Source organism: Hyaena hyaena, unplaced genomic scaffold (genome assembly GCF_003009895.1).
Source record: "Hyaena hyaena isolate Hyena2069 unplaced genomic scaffold, ASM300989v1 scaffold_81, whole genome shotgun sequence".
NCBI lineage: Eukaryota > Metazoa > Chordata > Mammalia > Carnivora > Hyaenidae > Hyaena > Hyaena hyaena.
The window spans coordinates 3,870,658-3,896,693 of record NW_024080714.1 but is presented as its reverse complement, the minus strand read 5'-3'; the positions used below and the strand labels follow the sequence as shown (position 1 = coordinate 3,896,693).

The following is a 26,036-nucleotide window of genomic DNA, read 5'->3' as shown; positions in this document are numbered from 1 at the left end:
CCACATGTCTATCACATATGCATTATTTTTAGATAATTTGGGAATTTAAATAGGTTTACTGCTTTTTTTTCTCCCAGAGAGCAAATGGAAATTCAGGATGAAATCAGAAGCAAATAACCCCTACTACTATTCAAATCCCCGTGGGAGAGAGCCTGAAAGTCAGAGATTTAGCCAGTTTGGGAACTTTTTCTATGCTATTATTCTACAAAATGAGGAAGCTGAGGTCAGAGAGCACTGAAGCGAGTTGCTTAGTGTCATAAGGATGCTAAGTAGTAGCAGGCCTGGATTACAGCCCAGTGTAAGGATAATGCCGTCACTAAACAGATTTGTAAAAAACTGAAGGCACATAGTTTTCTTCAATTCAGATGTCTTACATTTGTTGAAGATTCATACTTAGGTATTCATTCAATAGCTCAATGCTGTTTATAGTAGGTGATAGCTTTTAAATACTTTTTAAAAAAGATTTTACTTTTTGAGTAACCTCTACACCCAACATAGGCTCAAACTTACAACCTTGAGATCAAGAATTGCATGTGTATCTACCAACTGAGCCAGCCAGGTGCCCCAAATAGACATAAAAAAATTTTTTTTTAATGTTTATTTATTTTTGAGAGACAGAGACAGAGCATGAGGGGGGAGGGGCAGCAAGAGAGGGAGACGCAGAATCTGAAGCAGCCTCCTGGCTCAAGCTGTCAGTCAGCATAGAGACCGATGCAGGGCTTGAACCCATGAACTGCGTAAGATCATGACTTGAGTCTAAGTCGGAAGCTCAACTGACTGAGCCAGCCAGGCACCCCCCAAATAGACTTTTTATTAAAGTTGTTTATCTTGCTGGGTTTGTCTTTTTGATATTTAGTAAATATAAGTTGCTATGAGTATCTGCAATCTGCAGCAAGGTTAATATTAATCTTAAATTCTTCATTACTACCCCCATTTATTTTCTCTTTGAGAACATCACATAAAGAATTTACTTTTGAAAAACGCTATTTATTCTTTGTGTGTTTGTTTGTTTTTTAAATTTAAAATATAGCCCTTTCCCCTCTTGAAATATATGCTATACCAAGAAATGGGAGTTAAATTGTCTCCTGATCACAAACATCTATTTAAAACATAATACTCAAATCATTTAAAATGCATAAAACATGCTCTTCAAATAAATGTAATTTTGAGCACACTGGCTTCATGAAGAAAAAAGTTATATATATAGTTTCAAGAACATAGGTTTTTCTACATTTAACAGAGGAGCATGATAACTCAATCAAATTAAGATTACATGAGAGTCTAGTGAAGAAAAATGAGGTTCTAGTTAAGAATGGAATCCTAACAATTTTTAGTTATTTGTCATTAGTTTATAAATGTTTCAAATATTCATGTTATTTAAGAATATTTTAAGGGGTGCTTGGGTAGCTCAGTCAGTTAAGCATCCGACTTGATTTCAGCTCAGGTCACAATCTCTTGTGCGGTTCGTGAGATCAAGCCCAGCATTGGGCTCTGCGCTGACAGCATAGAGTCTGCTTGGGTTTGGTCTCCTCTCTCTGCCCCTTCCCCCCTGACGTGTGCTGTCTCTTTCTCAAAATAAATAAACATTTAAAAAATATTTTGAATAAGTACAAACAGAGAATTTCAGAGGTGGAAAGGCCAGGTTATCTAGCCTGGGAATTGGGATCTATTTCCCAGCTGTCATTCTGGATTTGGTTTACTATTCTCTGTGTCCCTTTTTACCTTTATTTTTGTAAACAAATCAGCTGAATCATGGTTCTCTGAAGTGAACTAATTTATCCCAGGCCACACAATTAGGTTGAAGCAGAGCCAGAAGCAGAATCCCATACACTTGAAGGAGGAGTTCGCTGTCACTACTATATAGTCAGGGCTCCCTTGATGTGATACATTGTTCTCTCCAGTGTTGGAAAACAAAACTTGGAGGGTGGTAACTCAGTATCATCAGTTATTAATGTATTGTGACTGATTAGAGACTGAGAAGTTTTGGTACAGAAAGGTCAGTGAGACATAACAGTTTAGAAAGGGCTCTGCAGTAGCTGGAAAGTGCATGTCATATTCTAAGTGTGTCAGTGAGTCAGGTCATGGTTCAAGAATAAATATGTCTATACCTTGGCTTGAAGGATAACCTTTACACAATTATCTTTTATAACTGCAAATACCTACTTTTGGTTTGTTTTTGTTGCTCAACAATGTCAAATGTAATTATTATGTTGAGAGAGGAACAGTCTGTTGGCTAGACAAGGCACTGCACACACTCCAATAATTTAGATCCTATGTCAGGAGTCACTTACAAGTCAGCACATGAGTACCAGAATTATAAAGATTTGAATTTTGCTTCTGCCCTTTTGTGTAGAATTTTGGGAATATTAAAGAGTGGGTAATGGCCCAAATATAGATAAAGGAGAAAAATATATATGGCTATTATACTAAATATTAGTCCATTTAATTTATGGAAATTATCTTGATCAGGAAATAATAGTTTAATGACTTTTTGGTGAAACTCATATTTAAAATAAATAAATTAGGCTAAAACAAAACTCCATTATCTTTGAAAAAAGAATGAAAACTCAATAGTTTATATGCCAGTAATCAACAACTAAGATAGCTTTAAACTACAGCCCAAAGAAGAAGTAATTTTGTGTGAAAACTGTGTATTTTACAAAGCTCCATTAATCAGTGGCATCTGAAAATCAGAAGTGTGAAGACAGTGGGAAAGTGTTTCTTAAAAAAACTAGCAAATAGAGACTGCAAAAGAATTACATGTACTTAATAATGGAGAATATTTTTTCTACCAACATTATTTTAAAATAGAACACCATTATAGATAGTGTAAAGAATGGACCAGATAATCAAGACATAGCATTTTCAGATGAGAGAAAGGGGCTAGATCATCTTCCCAAACACTAATTATGGGCAAGAGAAGAAACATCTTTTCAGGCACTTTTGGATCCTTTGAGATATTTGCCATGTAATGCAATATTAAAATAAAAATGAGAGTGAAATTAATATGCTAATAAAATCCAGGTAGAAATGGTTAGATGCTGAGGTTCTAGATAGACTAGAAACCTGAAGAATGTATTTCTCGGATATAGTATAATGGTGTTAGAACCACAAATGTGGCATCAGTAATAAATGTATTGAGGCTACAGAAAAAATTCTCGCCACCTTGTTTCTATGAATACTTTTTCTATGTCAATGCGGGAAATAAAGAAAAAATAGGACAATCTTTGTGTATCCAATTCCAGGTTTCTCATTTTGCAGAGACAATACTATTTGGAGTACTCTGGGATACCAATGGCAATTATAAGCTAACAAATTTTTAAAAACTTAGTTATCTACCTCATTAGAAGTGAAACAGCAAATGCATTTTTACAAAGTTAATGGAAAAGTGTTCATTTGGTTCATATAGCATTCCAAACATAGAGGTTATAAAGTAGACACCGATTCATTTTATAGATTTCAAGGTGAGGAGTGGAAGGCAGGTGGGGGCCACATCCCAGGTTGGATGAGGCATCGATGAGCACAATCAGTTTTTAGGGGACTTTATAAATGTCTGCGTGCACTGGAGAGGGGTGTGCAGCAGAAGGTACCAGGTCAGGACAGAGCCAGAGAAGAGACAGAAAAGACAGAAGGTGGTGTGGAGAACAGACGGCCTTCTAAGAACCTGTCCATTCAAATGAGCACCTCGGAACTCTGTCACTCCGCACTCCTGAGGCCTGGCTACACTACTAATCCCTCCCTCATTAATCCCTCCCTGCTTTTAACTCTGGAAGCTGGAGCATTTCTCAGGAGCAAATTGATTTTTACAGAGTTAACAGAAAAGTGTTCATTTGGTTGCTTGCAATGTTCCCTATTATTAGGTACATTTTGGCAGTGGCAAAAATAGGGTAACTAGAATAAGTAAAAGAACTGCCATTACCCATCTCTCCCCTAAGAATATTAAAGGGTCACAAAGGCCCAGTCATCAATTCTGCAACAATGCTATCATAAGCATCAACAAACATGGCAGCTTTGTTTTGTTTTGTTTTGAAAGCTCCTATTACAGAAGTCTTCAAACTAGTAGGTATGTGGAAAGTGCGTTGAAAGTCGAGATTCCTGGGCCCTATTTCCAAAAATTTGGATTCAGAGGCCCTGGGTAGGCCTCAAGAATCTGCCTTTCAAACGAATGCTCCAGGTCATTCTCATACACAAGATCTGGGGACCACACTTTGAGAAACACTTCCCCACAGTAAATTCTTCTTTTCCACTTTAGCGTAAGCTCACTGTACTAAGCAAATTGTGTTTAACAGGCTTCCTGATGTTAGTTCTGGAAAAGCAAGTAGCCTCCCACATGATTCAGCCAGAGATAAATGATCAAAGCATAGAGGGGAAAACCTAGTCTGTAAGCCTATGTTTAGGTAGATTCTCAGAGTGGAATCTGAATTATCTCTTCAGGGAAAACTTGGAGCCTGTCCACACCCCATGCATTACCCAATTTGGACAGAAGTCCCCTCGGGTTCAGCCTTGGTTTTAGGAAACCCACATCCATATTTTCCAGATTTTTACCTCTTTTGGTGATAGTATAGAAATGTAATCTTCATATATCATTCTGGCCTTTTCTTCAATTACTTTTTTGTTCTGCTCTTTCTTTAAGTCTTCACAGGCAAGCCAGAAAAGTAGGTTCTCTTCACTGTACTCTGTTCGGAGAAACTCTCTGAAAAGGTTTCTTCCTGCTGGGGCCTTCATCATCTTATCAAAATTTTGAGACCAGGACAAGACTTCATCTGAAGTGGGGTTTTGGCTGCAAAGACAGAATTGGGCCATTATTAAAGGCAACTTTGACCTAAGAACGCTGAGCTTAGAAAGGGGAGAAAGATAGAAATTACTATTCACTTGATGCCATCTAGTGGTCATTGCCAATCAGTTCGGCCTGATCTGGCAATTACCTGCCAGGACCAGGCTAGTTATTTCTGGGTATTAAGAAAAATTCATTTAGGTACCCCTGTGTGTGTTAGAGAGCTAAGCACTCAAATAGCAAGGGGCTATACACACTATGCACATGATCATCATAAATTCCTAATGAAGCCTGGAAATGTTCAAATCTTAACAATGTATTACAAATTGATAAAGACAGCCTATGCGTTACTTTGAAGGGCAAATTGAATTTTTTGCTTGCATCTGATGTAGCTTTTAATTTTAAAGCCATAAGGTGCAGTTTTGCTTTTCCTCTCTGGTAGCTACTATTCCATTTTGTCACTAAAGTAAGAATATGTTGTGTGCACCTGTCACACATTTTCCTAAGCTTTAATAATTACTCTATTAAATATTATGAATGAATTATTACCCATGAATGGAGTTATTAGAGTTAAAAAGCATCGGGCATTTATAATGATACTGAGGGCTTTCTAGATATTTATATTCAAGTTTTCAGTAACTGTGTTCATGTAGAAACTACCAGTTATTACTCCTTTGGTATACATCAAAGAAATAGAAGAAGCTTGGAGATTCTTATGGTTAAATTGATCCTGATCTTGCTTTCCTATCCATTGGTTTATTTAAGAAATGTCTAACCTCCTCAAAAAGTTGAAAATAGAACTACACTAAGATCCAGCAACTGCACTCTGAGGTATTTACCCACAGAATACAAAAACACTAATTCACAGGGATACATGCACCCCGATGTTTATAGCGGGATTATCTACAATAGGCAAATTATGGAAACAACCCAACTGTCCATCGCCTGATGAATGGATACGGAAGATGTGGTATACATATACATGGAATATTACTCAGCCATAAAAAGAATGAAATCTTGCCATTTGCAATGACATGGATGGAGTTAGAGAGTATTATGCTACATGTGATAAGTCAGAGAAAGATAAAAACCATATAATTTAACTCATAATATGGGATTTAAGAAACAAAACAAATAAGCAAAGGGGAGAAAAAAGAGATAGAGGCAAACCAAGACACAGACTCTGAACTATGGAGAACAAACTGATGGTTACCAGAGGGAAGGTGGGTGGGGGAAGGGTAAAATAGGTGATGGGGATTAAGGAATGCACTAATCATGATGAGTTGAGTTAATAATCACTGGGTTGATCACTATATTGTACACCTGAAATTAATATTACACTGTATGTTAATCAACTGGAATTTAAATAAAATCTTTAAAAAAAGAAAAGAAAAAGAATTTCCCAAACTAACATAATTTGGTCAGAGAAGTACTTATATTATATTTTATATTTTTTCTTATACTTTTGACCAAGTATTTTAGATTGATTTGCTACTACTCCAAAATGCCTGAACTTCATCATTCGCTTAAAAAAAATTAAAGGTGTTCAAATTACTATGAACCATCAAAACATTAAAATCTTCTCCTAAGAAGCAGAAAAAGAGAGCACCTATAATTATACAACGAATCTATTTGCATTTTAATTTTTTCCTGTAGATACTGCCATGAAAAGTTGATTCTCAATTTGGAGAAAATACCTGGTTAGAGTCTGTTCTGATGGAAGTGGGGCCAGGGACCAGCTAGGTGCCCTTTCTGACCAACTTAGGTAACTTCGTATCTTTTTTGTGTGTCTATTTTAGACTCTTCCATGTTAAAGAGAAAAAGCTTAGAAAAAAATATTCACAGAAAAGGGAAAAGAATTAGGGCCAATGGGGGCTGATTCACGTTAATAATCATTACTTTTTGAAAGAGAGAAACTGAGGCAGCATGTTCACTGATAACCTAACACTGCTAATTGAAACACCTGATGAAGAGCAATGACCGTCAGAAAACAACATCTTCCAGGCAGAGACAGTCTTCATTCCACAAAACCATTTGGAGGAGTACCAGGACTCAGGAGATCACACCTAAACACTGAGTAGACGTGAACGGTGCACAAATACAAGACACAATCACCAGGTGAACTGCACTCACCTTTCCTCTAGGACCTGGATGCTCTCCATTTTTGTGGTGTGTGTGGGCCTTCCTCCATTTTCTCCTCTTTCTTCATTCCTAACAGTGAGGCTGCAAGGTAGCATAACACTTTATTGTGTCTAGAGAAAACCAATCATTTAAAGACAAGAAAAAAATGGCAGGAAAGTATCTCGCAGAAGAATTTTATTGTCAACGATGTGAGAACATATAAAGTACAAGAGTGACACCATTTTGAAATGATGGGTGAGCCTATGTCGACGAAAGGAATGAAAACGACTTAATAAAATAATGAAGTCAATAAGAATCTTAAAAATGGTTACTGTTCTACATTCTGACTTCATCCTTACATAATTTGAATTACGTAACGTCTCTAAGGTACTCACATGATTATATGCTTTAATATTTGATATATATCATGACGTTACTCTTTTGGAGTAACGTCATTTTGACTTTTGCTTAGTTCTATTCCTAGTTTGTTTTCCATTTATTTCCCCCACTGATAGATAAAAGGATAAAATGTTTCAGAATCTAAAACAAAATTTGCTGAAATCACATCATCATTTTCTGCCTCCCAGGTTTTCTGTCCCTGACACCGTGAATCCTCCATCCGCTCAAGTTTCAACTACTGGATTTATATTTGACTTTGTCTTTGCCCTTTCCTCCCATTTAGTCAATCTTCAATGTCTTGGGAGGGACAGGGGAGTCTGAGGGTTTGGGCTGGAGAGCACTGGGCTGGGGAGGGGGAGCTCTGGGTCTCTGGGGTGTCAATTTGAAAATATTGCAGGGGTGCTGGTTCTAGGATAATCCCATGGGCTGCAGTACAGAACCCGAGAACGTGAGGATTCAGATAAACTGCAGCTAAGCAGCACTATAGGGTAGAAGGAACACTCAAAGTTCTTGGTGTAGGCTGGACATCACCAGGGAGGTTATGGGTGATACTAAGAGACAGGATGGTTGAGATGACTCCGTGTCCTCAGAAAGTCAAGCTACTGAATTAACAAACTGACCCCTCTTGTCTAGAACCCAAGAAGCTTCATGGGAGCCCGTCAGAGAGTAAAAGTTCAGATAACATGTCTCTCATTTCTTCCTACATTTATTTTACAAGGTGTAATGGTTAGTATTTCCTAGCATCTATTATGTGCCAGGCACTGTCCTTTTCTCTTTAGTTTTACCATCCCCATTTTATAGATGAGCAAAGTGAGCCACAGAGCTGTCTACGAGGTTGGCCCCAACGTCAGACACTAAATATGTTGTATGGTTGGAATTTGAATCCAATTCCCACACACAACTCTATAGTCTTTATTGAGTACTTATTAAAAACTATGCTTGAGGTGACTGAGTGGCTCGGTCAGTTAAGCATCGGACTCCGACTCAGGTCATGATTAAGTGCCCGATTTTGGCTCAGGTCATGATTTTGTGGTTCATGAGTTCAAGCCCTGTGCCGGGCTCTGTGCTGACAGCTCAGAGTCTGGAGCCTGCTTCGGATTCTGTCTCCCTCTCTCTACTCCTCCCCCACTTGTGCTCGCTCACTCTCTCAAAAATAAACATTTTACGAAACTAAAAGTAAATGCTCTCTGATAGGCACTGAGGCAATATACTACTTGTGTGAATACAAAAAAGGGGCCCTAAATATGGCTGTGGTGGAAAGAAGGGGGTTAGTGGTAGGAAGAGTATAACAAATCCTTACTCTTCATCTGGAAAGTTTGGTAACCGAAGTGGAAACACTGTCTCACTAATTCATACATTCTGACGAGGCAAGGGTAAGGCTAGAGAGAATGTTGCAAAGGGGAGAATCTGTGGCAGAAGGGCCAACCTACAACTGGAAAAGACTAGATGGGAACATCTATTTGGGAAAGCGGACTACCTGGAGAAAAGAGAATGCAGTAGGAATTGCAAAGGATTCTGGGAAGCAGGAACTAGAGCTGATTGCTACTTAAACACCCAGCGAACTGACTAGCACTCTGCAGGAAGGCAGTAATTCCAGGGTTAGAACCCTCAAAGCCTTCAGGGTAGGGCACCCACTTCAATGAGGTAGGATTCCCAGAGAGAGCGCCACAGTCGTTCAGGTCTCTGCCTGTGGGTTCCGTGAATATGTCTGCATCCTGGGGTGGCCTAGAACCCTCAGCCCTTGATGTAGTAACACGTGTAGGTCAGGGATGTGTTTGAGAGGAGTTCCATTGACTTTTCAAAGCATCTTTGAGGAGGGGTGCTTCTATGGAATTTGACATGTTTCCAGTAATTAGGGGAAAGCGGGTGGGAGGAGGAAGGAATACGCTATTGACAATATCCTGTGAAATTTCCCAGGGGAAATTCAGGATGCCCAATATATAAAATATGCTAGATTCTTGTAAATTCTAAAAAGACCATATTTAAACAGGAGATTAATACTCATTCTGCCAAGCTTTACTGAGCCTATATGTGTGTGCATGCACACACCTTAAACAGACCAGAGAATGAGCATGCTTTCACTGATTAAATAATAAACTGCCTGAGAATTTGTTACATTTCCTCAGTGTCCACAGAGTGCCACACAAATGCAGCTATACTTTACACAACATCTTAGAAAAAAAAATTGTTCTCCATGGTCTCTTTGCTGTAAGAGTAACAAATCTGGAATCTGCAAGCATGACTCACAAGTTTCTGAACATGAATTCTGGCTCTTCTATCTGTTTCTGTGATATTTACAAACATCCCAAATGCCACCATATTAGAGTGATCACCATGAAATATTGGGTTGTTTATATCTTTCATTTCTGCAGATGGTAAAATATGGACACACATTTGTACTAAAACTGCTTATAACAGATATTCAATAAGTGCTTCACTGTTCACCGTTTGCACTGTTTCTTGCTGTAATATTGGATACAACATTGCTCTGTAGAAAGAAATTGACATTTAGCAATTGTTAAGTGTCCTTTTAATTGACTTTCCTTTACAACCATTCTTAAAATGTTGGCTTCAAAGTTCCAATTATCAAGAACCACTGATAATGCCACTTTATGATGAAGAGAAATGGATAAAATGATAAAGGCGTTGGTACTAAACTGTTTACCATCTGTCTTAGGAATAACTAACGTCTGTCCTGACTCTCACTTGATCTTGCTCTAAGTAATATGGTAGAGTTTTTTTTTTTTTAAGGTAATAAAGGACAGGAAATATTTGCTCTAGGTCAACATATACATAGTACATGTGCTTAAGAAAAGTTCTAAAAGTAAATCAAGTTTAACAGTTCTGAGGGGTCAGGTGGAGACATGTTTTTTTCACTTTTACAATGTTTGTTAAATTCCTAACTAACATTTCTGCTTTTTAAACAACTAAAGCCTTTTAAAGATAATAGAATGCATGTACAGTGCTCACTGTGGGAGTCTTGATCAAAGTTTAAGTATTTTATAGGATATAGTGCTAATAATCTAGGCTAAGTATACTAAAATTAGCATTGAATTAAAAAAACTTTTTAGTGTTTATTTATTTATTTATTTATTTTTTTAAATGTTTTATTTATTTCTAGGAGAGAGAGAGAGAGACAGCATGAGCAGGGGAGGGTCAGAGAGAGAGGGAGTCACAGACTGAAACAGGCTCCAGGCTCTGAGCTAGCTGTCCGCACAGAGCCCGACGCAGGGCTCGAACCCACGAACCGCGAGATCATGACCTAAGCGAAAGTCGGACGCTCAACCGACTAAGCCACCCAGGCGCCCCTATTTATTTTTGAGAGAGAAAGAGGGAGACACAGAATCTGAAGCAGGCTCCAGGCTCTGAGCCATCAGCACAGAGCCCAGTGCAGGGCTGGAACTCATGAGCTGCAAGACCATGACCTGAGCAGAAGCTGGACACTTAACTGACTGAGCCACCCAGGCTCCCGACTGAAATGAGCATTTAAAATCCCATTAGAAGTTTTCTAGAATGGTGATTTTTGAGAAGCAAGAAATACATTTGGTATATTTCAGAAAATAAGGATGTATATACCTCCTTTGTGTGTGGGTATTTTTGTTTGTTTACAGGGGAGTTGGGCTAGTGTGGGACAGAAAACATTACCAGCTGCCCATTATAGAGCCTCCCTACTGATTCACAGATATGTGTAGAGCCTATTTTGGAAGACAGTCTACTTTTGTAAAACAAAAACAATTGGTTCTTAGGGAGAGCCCTTGAAATGGTTGCAAATAAATGAAAACTTTGCAGTATCCATGGTAACTCCAGGATAGAGGCTGATCACAAAACCACATATATTTACATAAAAACTCAACTGAGGAATCAATATGATGCTTGAATTTGATTCACTATGACATCAAGGCTCAAGAAAATTCCATTGTAATTGGGAACTGCAGATACTACTCAATATTTTAATATTCTCACATTAAATCCGTTTTCTTTTTTTATTTAACAGCTTCTACCTCACATTTTCCAGTGCAAAATGGAAACAACATCCTTCAGGCTCTGAAAAAGAATTGGTAGGTTATTCTTTAAATGTTTCATTTTTCTGCTTAGTAAAAATACCACGGTAAAATAATACTACAGCTTTATTTGGGAATCAACAACGACTTATAAATATGTATGAGACACCTGGTCCCTGTAATGTTGCCTGGGTTGGAAATTCAAGATGAATAAGACAGGGTCTCCAAAACTGAAAAGCTCTGACAGGTAAATAAGCATGAGAGCTAAAAGAGTGGTATTCATCCACCATTCTTAGGTAGTTACAGTAGCTACACTCTTGCAAGAGAGAATTGAGAGAGGCTTTGCAGAAGAGGTAATGATCAGACTGAGCGGAAGAAAGAGCAGGTGTTTCAGATGGAGATCTGGACAAAGGGAAATCCAAGCAGAGGGGGAGTGTCACACCTGAGAGGCTGAGAGTTGTAAAAAGTCATGATATAAATATAGGCTAAAATGGGCAGATCAGAGGTTTTGGGTGGGGGGCGGGGGGAGCAGTACATCAGAAGCAGGCAGTGACGTGTGCTTATGGAATGGGCCAGGCAGACAAGGAGGTGCTCTCCAAATGTAGAATATGCCTCCTTTATGATGAGTTTGGTTTTCCATGCTTTATTGTCCTTCAGTCGTAATGGGGATAATGTTAAAACCCCACCATACAAGGTTGTAAAGCAAAGACTAAAAACTTGAGACAAAAAGGCAAATTATCAAACATGCTTAATTAAATGGAAGGGCAAATTAGGTGCATATTAAAATGACACATCCAAGTTTACCAAAGAGCTTTTCATTTCAACTTGTGAGGAAATAAAGCCTTACACTTTGCCATTATTATAAAACACTTCCTCATACTTTACCTTAGTACTTACTTCTTCCTCACAACAGTCCTGTAAGGTAAGCAGGGGACTGGTTATTAATCATTCCCATTTTATTTAAGAGCAAACAGTACCCAGGGTTGATTTACACCATCCCCACAAGTAAACCATATCAGGGCTGGCGGTGAACTCACGTCTTTTGACTTCTGGTCTCATGTCCATCTTCACTATTCAATGCCACTTCTCTTTATATAAAAGACTTAATTGTGGGTATTTTTTACCTTTTTAGTTATTTACAAAGATCAATTGCTCTGCCCGTGTTTGGAAAAGGGAAAACCCTTATCACAAACCAGTTGATTGAGTTCACATGTGTCCTCTATAAGCACTGTTCCCGGTTATCAGGCTGTAGGGGTTATTGCCCAGAGGGCTACTGTATGGTAGATACCGGCAGGAAGCCTGGAGTTTGAGATTCCCAGGAAGGAGTTGTTACAGAGCATTTTCACAGCATAGCCTGGACGAGGAAGAGAAGAGAAGATTCCACTCATGACTGTGGACCATGTGTTGCTATTGCAAAGAGCCTCCTGGAGGGTACGACTTGCTCACACAGGCAGAGTAACTTTGAGAAGGGAGTGTGAAAAGGAGAAGAGCAGTGATGCATTGCTTGGGAAAGACAAGAAACGGAAGAAAAAAATGGCACCAAGAGGGGGGCAGCAACCATATGCCACCTATAATTTCTCACATATAAAAACCTAGTTGGAGTCAAACCCTTGACTTCAACCTTATCACCTTCATGTATACATTTTCGTATAACAACTTCGTTTTGAAGGAGTATGTGGGGATGGCAATGGTGGTTGGAAATTTGTGTCTGGAAATGTTATACAACACTTGTCTAAAAAAAACCACCACTGCCCCATTAATATCCCCCATACTTTTTATAATCATATCTAATAATCATATGACACATGGGAAATACAATCATGTGTCATAAAACAGCTATTTTATTTGGCTTTGGTTTTTCTTTCACAAACTTAAACCTCTCAAAAGTAAAATAATCAGCTGTAAAAATCTGTCCACTAGATGGCTGTGTTGCCTTTAGAAAATAAAATTTTTAATCAAATCTGAATAAAAGAAAACCGGAAGTTTCTGGGAGTAATTACCTTTACTTGGAAAAAAAAAATCTCTTCTTATATGGGTTTTGATAATTATATCTTTCTAAGGAACTGGAGAAGAGTCATTCAGGTTTTCAGGGAGTGAAATAATCAAACTTGAAGGGGATAAATTTAATCTTGGGAGGTGTGCATAATTGCACCCATTTTTCCTTTTTGGTATTTAGAAAATGTTCTCAATATTCCCCAGCTTTAAGTCATTTGACTTAGGAACACTTTAGTCTTAAAAAAAAAAAGGGGGGGGGCATGCATAATCCTATTAACATTATAGATCTCCATTCCAGTAATAAGTTGAATTAGAGAAATTCTAATGTCTCTTACTGTGGTAATATGGTACTTAGGTCATACATTCTCGGAACAAATTAATTTGACAAGGTTTCTAACTAGCAACAGGCAGGAAAATTTTTTTTTATTTAAAATTCTTTAAAAGAGCCATTATGAGAGAAGATTCTCCAAACTATTTTTTTTCTAGTTTGGGTTATATGTAACTGAAGAGAAATCTCTTTATCTACCCATCCCCTCTCTCTTTGCTACAATTTCTCACTATACATGCTTCTGTTTGAAAAAAAAAATGGGTTTCAAAGATCCCCTTTTTCCTTTGGTATAAAATTTTTATTTCAAACTCCAAGCCATGTATTTTAGGTTCATCGGCACATTAATTTGATTAAGTAGGCCAACTGCTGACAAGCTATAACACAGTTAAAATCTGGATCCATTATGTAAAGTTTATGTTTAGCTTAAAAAACTGATGTTTCTTATTTGGTGTAAACAAGTCTCTTCCCCCCTCCCCCCAAAGCCCCTTAAAATTAAAAGAAGTACAGGACTGGGGCACCTGGGTAGGTCAGTTGGTTAAGCATCCAACTCTTGGTTTTGGCTCAGGTCATGATCTCACAGTCCGTGAGATCAAGCCCCACATCATGCACTGTACTGGCAGCGTGGAGCCTGGTTGGGACTTCTATTTTCCTCTCTCTCTGTCCTGCCCCACTCACTCTGTCTCTGTCTCTCATAAATTAATAAACATGGGGCGCCTGGGTGGTTTAGTCGGTTAAGCATCCAACTTTGGCTCAGGTCATGATCTCGCAGTTTGTGGGTTCCAGCCCTGCATCGGGCTCTGTGCTGACAGCCCAGAACCTGGAGCGTGCTTCAGATTCTGTGTCTCCCTCTTTCTCTGCCCCTCCTCTGCTCATGCTCTGTCTCTCAAAAATGAATGAATGTTAAAAAATAAAAAATTTAAAAGAAAATATATAAATAAACTAAAAAAAAAAAGCACTTTGCTTTATAAGAAAATGAGAAGTACAGGACTGAATATTTATATATTCTTTATATAATATCTATCTTCCATTTCAGTTCTCAGGTTGATTAAAATCCTATTTTAAGCTCTTCCTTCAACCCACTGTAATTTTTCCTGTAAGCCATAATTAAGTTAGTTGATGCTTTTGTGGGAAAGCAAATAGTCTTGAATGTGAAAAGGCTGCATGGACCTCTATTTAGTTAGTAGACACTGTTATTAAAATGGCATGTGGTCATCTAAGTCTTTGAAAGCATCAGCTGAGTTGGAGCTCAAGCTTCCGGTTTTAGTTAATTTGTGTGCCTAGCATCCAAAGCAGAGTGAGGGAGTCAGAACTCTAGCAGCTGATACTCAGAAAGACATCTGATAGCTGAGAGGGTCACTTATCCATCCCCCATCCATCCCTTCCCTGGTATGTTCCAGTTACTGTGTGTGTGAATATGTACAGGATGAGGTGGGAAGCATCCTTGTGAATGATTACGACTGAAAGCAATAATCTTGATCTGTGGGGAAATTTAGCTGAGTTGTACCTGTGCTGGTGAATGTGACATTTAGGGGAAAAGGGTCAGGGATACAGAATGCAGGAAATGGTTCTCTTACGTTCGCTGACAATGTGACTGGAACTCGCTAAGCATACAGTGGTCAAATCCTACAAAGTCTGTTCATTTCCTTTCAGCCTGAGACTTGCAAGGGGGACAGAAGTAAAACCTATCAATAAAGGATTATTCAGGAGGCCCCTAGAATGAACTGAAACCTAAACTCACTGATGTATGTGTGTTATTAATTACATCTCACAGATGAAGAAACTGACGCTCAGACAATCACTCGCCCAAGGTTTCAGAGTTGTAGGTCATGAGATCAGGACACAGGCAGGTCTAATTCCAGTGTTGCTGGCTTCTTCCCTCCCCAACGTGGTCCCTTGTTAGTAGGCTTTGTATGAGGTAGACACGTGAGAATCTGTGTAATCTTTAAGTACGACAAGACACACCTATTTAGAATAAAACACATGGAATTATCTGTCCACTCTTACAGAATTAGCCGATTAAAATGGCCCTATACTTTTAAATAATCTATGTTGCTTTATAGAAAAAAATAGTAATGGCAGACATTTGCTTTCTAGTTAGGAATCCATGCTCCCAGGCAGGAGGTGAATATTGATACATAATATACTGACATCTGACACAGAGACATGGATTTTACAGCATTGGAACTTACAATATTTATACACCCCAATTAAGCAGACTTATGATACAATAAATTTCATGTTCATAGGAAGTGGATTTCATTGTTGCATCTGACAAGGAACAAGTAATCCCTGAGTGACATCCTAAAACAGCGGGCGTATTTTAATAGGTCTACCATGCTTAGACCATGAAAAAGTGAACCAGGTCTACAAGAAATAACAAAGAGTTTTAATGAGAGGAACAAAAATAAAGAGTGAATACTTATTTCCATCAGATGTAACAACCACTACATTTTGCAGATAGGGTAGGGGTAGCAAAAATGTCATAAGCTTATGTTTTGTACTATTGCTGCATTGGGGAGGTTGGAGGGGAAGTTCTTAAATACTGCCCGGAGAGTTAATAAACTTGGCCTGGATTTGAAAGGGCTGAATTTCCTAATGTTTCAGAAATTGAATAATTGTGCTTTGAGTGAGGCAAGAAGGGAATCTCAGCTTCCCTCAAATTGAAGCTTCACCTTGAAAGAGGTGAGTCTGATCCTAAAATGACTTGAAGTCAACTGGGGTATCTGGGCCAGCGTACCCCACTTGTGTCCATGCAGGGCCCTGTCCCTGTCCCAGAAAGCACTCCCAACCTCTGTACCTATAGTATCATTCCTCCGGTCAGCCCCTGGGCCTCTTCACCAGAGTGAGCTTCTCTCTCCCACTCGGAGGATACTTGTTTTCCTCGGAACTTCCTTTCCATGTCCTACACACTCTCCTGTGTTCTCTTTCTGTAGCCCATGTTCCCGCTCTGGCTGTACCTGGCACCCAGCTCTCTGATGGCCATGCCTCTCTCAGAGCTCCTCCCACGCTCCCCACAGGGCAAACGGGTGGGTGTTGGGGTACTGGCATTCCTCTCCTGCATTCTCTGAGGCTTCTGCCACCTGACTTCCCCTTCTCTGCCTCTCTGTATCCTCACAGCTCTGTGATTCCTTACCAGGCTCCTCACACCAGACTCTCCTTCTTACTCACCCTCCACTTCAGGGAAATCGTGCCACAGGGGTCCTCACTGGGTGTCTCCAGCTCTCGGGAGGACACTTCCTTGGTTCCTCACGGATTCAGCTAGCTGTGAGCTGTCTTTCCTTTTAAGCTGGCTCTTGCCTCCTCTGACTTGAATTAACATAACCTCCTTTCTCCAGCCTTTTTCTGGCTCATTCTTTCTATTCTTCTAAGTGAGACTGGGCATAACGTTTTCAACTATGATTTTGTCTTCTACACATCCATCTTTCCACTGACGATCTAAACACTGCGAGGTGATACTCAAAAAATACACCTTTATTGTAAACACAGAGTCAGAAAGAGAAGCAATGGTATGCCTTCAATGGAAATGGATGGAGGTATTCTAATTCTGGCAGTTTTCCAATATGTAGCATTCTGGTCATACGTGACACAGACCTGCCGGAGGCAGTTTGAGTACCGAGCTTTCTAGAGGGTGACCTTCCTAGATTCAACTGCTTCTTGAGAATTTATTCTCTGTTGATGCAGAGGCATGGAGAATGTGGTAAAAACTAAAGAAGTACAACTGTACAAGGCAAGAATAGGCATTCAATAAATTGTAAATGAGAGAATTCACAAATGTGTGACGTATAGAAAGAAGGGCCATGGTCCTAATAACCACTTTGTGGTTTTTTGTGGTTATAGATGGGGAACCTGGGTTCATTTTAGTAGATGTCTTTGGACCGTGTAGTTTAAGGTTTACGTAAGTCCTGGAAACTACTGAGGAAATTCACTTATGCCATGCGGAGATTGGAGTTTCAAAACGGTAGAAGTGTTTGTAAGTGATACTTATGAGGACTGGTTACAAGTACTTGGAAATCCTAGGCACACAACCCCCATTCCCCCACGCACCACAAATCAGGTCTCCTAGTGTGACAGGTAAAGTGTTTATTCACTGGTACCTCGGATGAAATGATTCACCTTGTGTTTGCAGATTTATTTCCAGGGGGCGGTTTCTTCACCAAGGAGCAGATGTGGATTTTGTTTTTCCTTTTGAAAAATAATCTTTGGCTTTTAAAGTATGTATCGTAGTATCTTCATTGGCAGAGAGCTAGTGTGAGACAGCATCGGAGAATAAAACGGGACATTATTCTTGCACTGTTTTGAATTACAGAAACTGTGGTACTCGTTAAAAATGGAGGGAGGGGCAACTGAAAACATGTTTATGAAGTGCTTCACATTACTTAGATCTATCCTATGGTCTGGGAACGCTGGGAAGTCATGTGTCCAAAAGAGAGACAATTTTAGCCTTCACAGGGCTAGCTCATTTCAGTCTGAGGGACAGTTTCTCTGAGAAGAATAAAGACTATCTGAGGCAGTGCACCAAACCTTGGAGGCAATACACACTAGTGCACAAGACTATGAATCTGACCTGGAAAGCAGTGCATGAGATTGTGAATTCGACTTGGAAACTAAAAAGCTTTGGGAATGGTTCATATCAAACCCGGAAATGAAGAGTTTGGAAGTGGCATCTTCAAGTGGACAAAACAATAGACTGGATATGAAGAGACTTGAATGTTAGCCTTTAGTCACTAATGAGCTTTGTGAGAGTAGGCAAGCCTTCCGTTTCCTTATCTGGAACCTTAGAACTAGCATTTTCCGGACATTAGTTTTTTTTAATGAGGCCATTTTGTTTTCTTTCAAACCAAAGCTTATACCTAAGTCTAATTAAGTAAAACAGTTCAAGACAGAATCATCTCCTTGGAAGCTGCCAAGAGGGAAGCCCAGGACTGTGGCCAGAAATACTGTGGCCCCCAACTCCCCTGGAGGTATCACCTTACTTCCACCAAGCGGCATGAGAAGTCAATAGGAACGTTCTGGAGAGATGGGAGCTGAAGTCTCTTGAGTTCTGATTTGTTACCACTGAACGTGGAACTCTGCCGTGCTTGACAGGACCACCCACCAGGAGCAACCAGGAATTACAACAAGGATGGATCTGCGCCTAAAGACCACAGTCTCGGTTATCTTAACATAACGTCTGATGTTAGGAGAGGGTTTGTGGGACAATTTAGAAATCAGCTGTAAGCTCAAAATACATTTTGAAAGCTCTAGCTTTGCATCTCCTTCTTGAGGCACCTTGCTTTCGTGAGCCCACAGCAGTTTCTACTTTGCAATGCACCTTCATAGGTGTTGTCTTCAGTGCGTGGGGTGGGGGTGGGGGGTGTTGGAAAGGGTGTGGGGCGGGGGAAGCCCTCACTGCCCCCTACTGTCCTGGAGAAGGCGGCTCTGTGGGGAGGAGCGCACATCTTTCAAAGGGTTCTTTCCCATCAAGAAAAGCGAAGAGAGTAAACTACTTCTGTCTGAATCTTGATATAAATTAAGTTTTCACAGTGGTAACCTTGAACCTTTAGACAGAAAGTCTTGACAAAACTCTCTCTCCTCCTGGTCAGGAACAGCTTAGTCCCACGTATGGAAGGACTTGCAAATTTATACACTGTTCATTTTATAGCCCAGACTAGGCATCCATGATTCAGTTATGTAACACAGCTTACATGCTCTAAGCCACCTTCCCTTGTTTTCTCCTCCTGCAACAGAAGGCCGTGGGGAGAGAAGGGAAACAGGCTGATTTGGGGACAGAAGTGGTTTCTTGAAAGGGACAGAGAGCAGATCAGCTTAATAAGTCATTATGAATTAAGCCCCAATTTTTTAAGTTTGGGAAGGAAACTGTGGAAATATTCAGCAATTTCATACTTGATCTCTGTATCATCCCCCAACATAAGGCACAGTCATAATTTTATGAAGACAGGAAAAAGTTTAAAAATGGGAGAGGAGCTGAAGCTGACATATGAAAGAGAAATGGAAACTGGAGGGAAATACTATGTTGCTTAAAAACTCATAACATGAGTGGCTCAGTCAGTTAAGCATCTGACTTCAGCTCAGGTCATGATCTCACGGTTTGTGGGTTCGAGCCCCGCATCGGGCTCTGTGCTGACAGCTAGCTCAGAGCCTGGAGCCTGTTTCAGATTCTGTGTGTGTGTCTCTCTCTGACCCTCCCTCTGCTCACGTGTCTCTCTCTCTCTCAGAAATAAATAAAAACATTTTAAAAAATAAAAAAAAAAAACCCATAACATGTAAGGCTAGGGTGAGGTATTTGTACTTATTACTAGATGCAGGAATTTATTTTCCCAGCATTCTATTTCCTTAAAGGGAGGCGAAATCAGCTACCTGCCAACGGCTCCTATTTACAAATGACAGTTACTTCATATTTTGATTTCTAACTTTATTTTGGTCCCTAAATTCACATTTTTTTAGTGTTTCTTTCTGTTCTGCTCCTCTGACCTAGCCTGGAAAATTTGAAGAACATTTCTTTCTTTTGTTTTGCCACACTAATAAGGCTTTAACATTCTTTTCCTCAAACTCCAAATATAAAAATAATGATATTTTCAAAAGGCATGTATTAAGGAAATTCTCATTTGCAATGAGATAACACTGTCACAATTAAAATTCAAAAATCAAAGCAATTTAAGTTTTCAATTTTTTTCAAGTTGTTTACTTTAGAAATTATTTAGTGTTTATCACATATGGAAAACTTATAAGTGCAGACTGTGTTTTATGGCTTAGAAGAGGCATCCATGACTTACTGCTAACAAATACAGTTCTTGATAATGACACTTCAGTCTAGAACTCATACTGCCTTACAGAACACTCATCCAACGCACCAAGTGCTTGAGCTCAAATACGCATCAACTTAGAGGTGTGAAGAGTTAAGGCAGCTTCCAAAAGCTGTTTTGTTTTCCATCCATAGTCTGTGTTCTGTTACAATTTGATGCTCGCGAGCTCATGTTGAATGTTTTGTGATTCGATGCGCACTTTAAGAAGAAAAGCAAGTCTCACTAAATATATGTAAGCCAGATAGAAGCAAAGATCACCAAATATGTTTGACAGCAAACAAATATAGCACAACAAAACTTCAGTACTCTTATCTGTTTTGGTGTTTTAATCCCAAAGCAATTCAGAAATGTTTTAGCAGTTAAATAAAATCATCTAGTGATTTCTAGAACACAGCATAGTACAAATAAATAGAAATATAATCGTCAACATGATGTAACAATATATTTGCGATGTCTTATGTAGAATCTATAATAAAATTCCTTTCCTTTCCAAGATTATTCTTAGCTGATCTTTTAAAAATATACATACATTATTTCAAATATTAGTTTTCCAATATGAAGTGTTCTGTAACCTAGCAAGCTAATTCTTAAATGCATACTCATGTGTTAGGCACTGTTTTTGGCTTGTATGTGTTTTATTTCATTCAGTGTTTACAACAACCTTATGAAGTAGGGATTCTTATTACTGTAATCTGACATATGAGGAATTTGAGGACATTATGTAACTTGTTGAAGATCAAACAAACAGTGATGATGAGGACAAGATTTGAACTCAGACAGTCTGACTTCCAAACCACCATATTCAATCATTACACTTTACTTCATGGATTCAGACCAGAGCTAGATGATTTCTGTAGGAGGTATAAGGGAAAAAAATATATATATACAATTTTATTGAAATAGTTCCCTCCTCTAGAACTCTATTTCCTCCATCGGAAATAGTTAAGGCTTAAAAATGAAAGAAAAGGAGTCAGATATGACTTTCTCTAACAAAGAATCATCATCTGAGAAGCAATTTTGGTATTTATAAGAACTACTTTAAAACCTTCCAAATTACTGAAATGTCTCATGGTTTTCTGGAAATGCAGTTCAGTAGAGGGGACAGAGCTCGTTCAACACCATGGCTACCACTGAAGTTTAATACGTTTCATCTTCTATTTTGGCCATAATGACAGAATATTATGCCACCGTATGGTAACAATAACCTCAATGGATGTCAGGAAACTGTAGCAATCATATATAAGAAGATGATTCAAGCATTTGGGCATTTCTTCAGAGTTTTGAATTAAGCCAGGGAGACCCAGAAGATCCACTTGTGAACTGGATCTTAAAGGACCCCCAAACTTACAGTTCTATGGAAAGTTCCATTAAGTCTAGTATCCCCCCTTGGAGGATATATCGTAGGATTCGGGGTCTTACTGATTTTCTTGTTTGAAGGCACTTTGGGAATTTGGAACCGGAGCAGGTTTTCTGAGGTGCCTGAATCACAGAAATTAAGCACTAGACAGGACCTTGGGAATCACCTTGTCTAACTCTTCATAATTTTGCCAATGAAGACACCAAAGAGCAGAGACGAAAGGTGTGTCTGGGGTTACAGACCCTGTCAGTGATAAAATCACAACGGAAAGCAGGTTCTCTGGCTCAAAGTTCAGATATTTTAGTTGACTTAGACCTCATACTCATCACAGCCTCTGTCCTTTTATATCTGTGGGCATGGGTCTGCGGTACTTCCTTCTCTGTCCCGTACCAGGAGTCTGTAGCTGAGAGTGCCACCCTGGCTCACAGTGTTGTGGCTCTGTGACTGAACAATCAAGCCCCTCTGACATACCACATAACTAAAACACAACGTCAAATATGATGCACAGTACAACTAGACATTGTCTTAACGTTGTTGCACCTCCTGGAACATTGGCGAATATTCGTTATTGTGACTGGTTAAATAAATATATAACCATCATCTTATTTTTACCATATCTTGAAGAAGCATGGATGGCGAAAAACAGGATATAAAATAAGTTTTCATTCTTTACTATCAACTTAAGTGTAGACTGTGGGGAAATATTCTATTTCCAGTGATGGTCTCCAATAATCCCTACTTGTAAAAGCAGAAAAGGAGACTGACTGAGAAGTTTCTATGACCATAAGAATGAACAGGCATTATCCATTCTATTGAGGACCCAGCTCAGGGCTGTGTCATACAGAGAAGTGCCACATACCAGGAGCAGCTGCAGCAACAGCACCAGCAAAAGCAACATGTGTTGTTGGGCCTCTGGTTTCCAGGTGCTTGAGACACAGCAGGTGCTCCTTCATTTTGTGACTGCTGTCTTTTTCGCATTTCAGCTGCTTCAGTACCCAACTGGATGAAAGAAGAGAGAAGACATTAAGGTATGAAGAACTCAAGGGAAAAGATAAATAGCTCATGCGGAAGGGGACATACTTTAATTAGGGGGAGCAGATAAATTAAGAAAAGGTAGAAACGGGGAGCCTGGGTGGCTCAGCCGGTGAAGTGACTGACTCTTGGTTTCCGCTCAGGTCATGATCTTTCAGTTTGTGAGTTCGAGCCCCGCCTCAGGCTCTACGATGATGGCGTGAAGCCTGCTTGAGATTCTCTCTCTCCTCCTCTCCCTCTGCCTGTCCCCTGCTCATGCTCTATCTCTCTGTCTCAAAATAAATAAATAAATAAACTTTAAAAAATAAAGAAAAGGTAAAAATGAATAAGCTTTAGCAGTCAAAAATTCTCAAGAATACATTTTTAAGAGAATATCTTAAACGCTTTTGGACAAACTTCTACGCACTATTATCTGCTACATAAAACTATTATAACGATGGTGCAACAGAGTCAAAATCAGTTGGTAAGGTAAATATGATAAAGTTTAAAAATTTAACTTCTTTCTTTACTAAAGAATGATTTCATCTGCTTTCCTTTCTGAACACCTTTAAATGATTGTGGCAGGTGTACATTAGCTTGTTTCTCCACTGATGTTTACGGTCGGGTTAGCTGAGCTTTACAAATCAGGTTGCAGGGTTTCCAACTATGTAACATTGTGAGGCAGATCAAGTTTGTTTCTGGTGTTCGCTCAGCTTCTTTTAAATTTTTTTTAATGTTTTATTTATTTTTGAGAGAGAAACAGACAGTGTGATCAGGGGAAGGTCAGAGAGAGAGGGAGATACAGAATCTGAAGCAGGCTCCAAGCTCTGAGCTGTCAGCACAGAGCCCGATGCGGGGCTGGAACCCATGAACCGTGAGATCATGACCTGAGCCGAAGTCGGACGCTTAATGGCCTGAGTCACCCAGGCGCCCCTCTGAGCCTCTTTTTAAACACTGCATCTTGGGGTGGGCATCTGGGTGGCTCAGTTGGTTAAGTGGTTAAGCATCCGACTTCAGCTCAGGTCATGACCTCACAGTTCATGAGTTGGAGCCTCGCACTGGGATCTGTGCTAACAGCACAGAGCCAGTGTCAGATCCTCTGTCCCTCCCTCTCTATGCCCCTCCCCTGCTTGCTCTCTCTCTCTCTCTCTCTCTCTGTCTCTCTCAAAATAAATACATAAACTTCAAACAACAAAAACACCGCATCTCCTTTTTGATACATCTGCCTCGCCCTGTGGGGCCCTAATCTTGGTAATACTGGCAAAGCGCCCTTTTCTGTTAGGAGTCCATGTTGCAAAGGCACCACCACCTTTCCACCACCACCTGGATTTGTGTTCATTCAGTACAGAATGGTGGAAAGATGAGAAGTCCTAAAATCCAGGGAAATTACTTTGGTGGAATGTATATAACATGTCAAATGAGAAAAACATCAGGGTACAGGACACACACTACCTGTGACCTTACGGAGCAGGCCACATGAGCTGTCTTATTGGTTATAAGACCAATCCTGATCTAGCACTTGGTTGAGTATAAAAAATAAAAAAATAAAGCTTTGTTTTAGTAGAATAATATCAAGTATAGCATGACCTCATAGAAAAAGAAATGATGCATGATGTTCTTCATAATATGCAATGTATGTATATCATATACATACAACATCATGTGTGACAGCAATACTTATTAAAACCATAATGTACTTTGTTTTAGTATTGTGAGGTCATGCATTCAAAATTATGCTTTCATGCATTGATTTTTTAAAAATGTTTTTTAAATTTATTTCTGAGAGACAGTGTGAGCAGAGGAGGGTCAGAGAGAGAGGGAGACACAGAATCTGAAGCAGGCTCCAGGCTCTGAGCTAGCTGTCAGCACAGAGCCCGACTTTGGGCTCGAACCCACGAACTGTGAGATCATGACCTGAGCCGAAGTCAGACGCTCAACCAACTGAGCCACCCAGGCACCCCTGGTTTTTTTAAATTGGAGAATAAAATACATCTTAAGGTTTTTTTCTATGTTCATGTAAGGGATAGAGTTAAAATTTTCATGGGTCAATGCTTATGTATTCTTATAGCATTTCCAGTTAAAAGGTTAACAATATATACTCCACTTCAGTCAGAAGAGAACAAAGAGGGAAGGAGTGAAATATTAGAATCAAGTAAGTATTGAATGATAAACTCTGATTTTGAACTTAATGACTGTCTCAAGTAAAACCCCATGTTTCTCTGTTTAGAATAGTCTAGAACTAAATTCAAGACTGCATAAATTAAGGAAATGGAAGGGTTGCTCTTCCTTCCACTAACAATGTTTTTATATGCATCATAATGTCCCCACATTGTTCAATCTAAGAGTCCTTTTATCATCATCTCTGGGCCTATCCCCACCTGTGACACAGCGACCACCCTATCCTCTCTGGAATGCTTTCTTCTCGTGCCTTCCTGGGTACCACACTCATCTGTTTGCATTCTATCTTACTAGTTACTGTCTATTTTGTTATTTCCTTTCCATCTCTCTCACCTCCAAATTTTGGCTGGCCACCGTATTTGGTCCCTAGAATTCTTCTCTGTCATTTTTTATGATGAACTTTTATAGGACCTACCTGCTTACTGGTGAGAATTCTCAAATTGATAAGGCAGTAAAGATGACTTTCCTGAATTCAGGACTCAGATATCCAACTACCTACCTGATGTCTCCACTTGGCTTTCTCATCTCACCATCTCAGTCACAACATGTTCCAATCTGATGCCTTCCTTCTTCACTAATTTGTTCCTCCCACAATTCTCCCACTTTTAGTAAATGAAAAGATTTATCTTTCTAATCATTCAGACCAAATGGGGGGAAAACCCTGTGGAATCATCCTGACTCCTCTCTGTCATTCAGACCCCCCACATCAGCACATCAGCAAATGCAAGCCCTCCTAACTGCTCCCTTCCACCCCTCTTCTGTTTTTACTACTCCTCATCTTTTCTCTTCCTATTCCAGTCCATTCTAGTCTCAACAGAGCAGCCAAAGTGAGTTTTTTATTTTTTTAATTTATTTTTAATTTATTTTTTATTTATTTTCAAAGTGAGTTTTTTAAACCCAAGGAGATGACTTCAGCAAGGGCTCTTCCACCTAAATCCACTCTAAATATTCCAGTGGCTTCCCATTTTACTCAGAGTAAAAGCCAGCAGTTCTGCAATCTGGTCCTTCATCACTTCTCAGAGTGCATGTCCTTTTCTCTCCTCCTCAGTCACTCTTTTTAACAACAATG

The 26,036-nt window shown here is 39.4% G+C and overlaps 1 protein-coding gene across 4 annotated transcripts in view; it reads right to left on the bottom strand.

Moving 5' to 3' along the window:
* The window catches only part of RGS17 (regulator of G protein signaling 17), a 93,227-nt gene that overhangs the window by 5,976 nt on the left and 61,215 nt on the right, over positions 1–26,036 (bottom strand). For all 4 annotated transcript variants that reach the window (XM_039234129.1, XM_039234127.1, XM_039234126.1 and 1 more), the window contains 3 exons: positions 22,638–22,777; positions 6,908–6,997; positions 4,546–4,780 (listed from right to left, as the gene is read on the bottom strand). In XM_039234129.1, coding sequence (XP_039090060.1) covers positions 4,546–4,780; positions 6,908–6,997; positions 22,638–22,756 — 444 coding nt within the window. In that variant the 5' untranslated portion in view covers positions 22,757–22,777. The remainder of the gene's footprint in view (positions 1–4,545; positions 4,781–6,907; positions 6,998–22,637; positions 22,778–26,036) is intronic.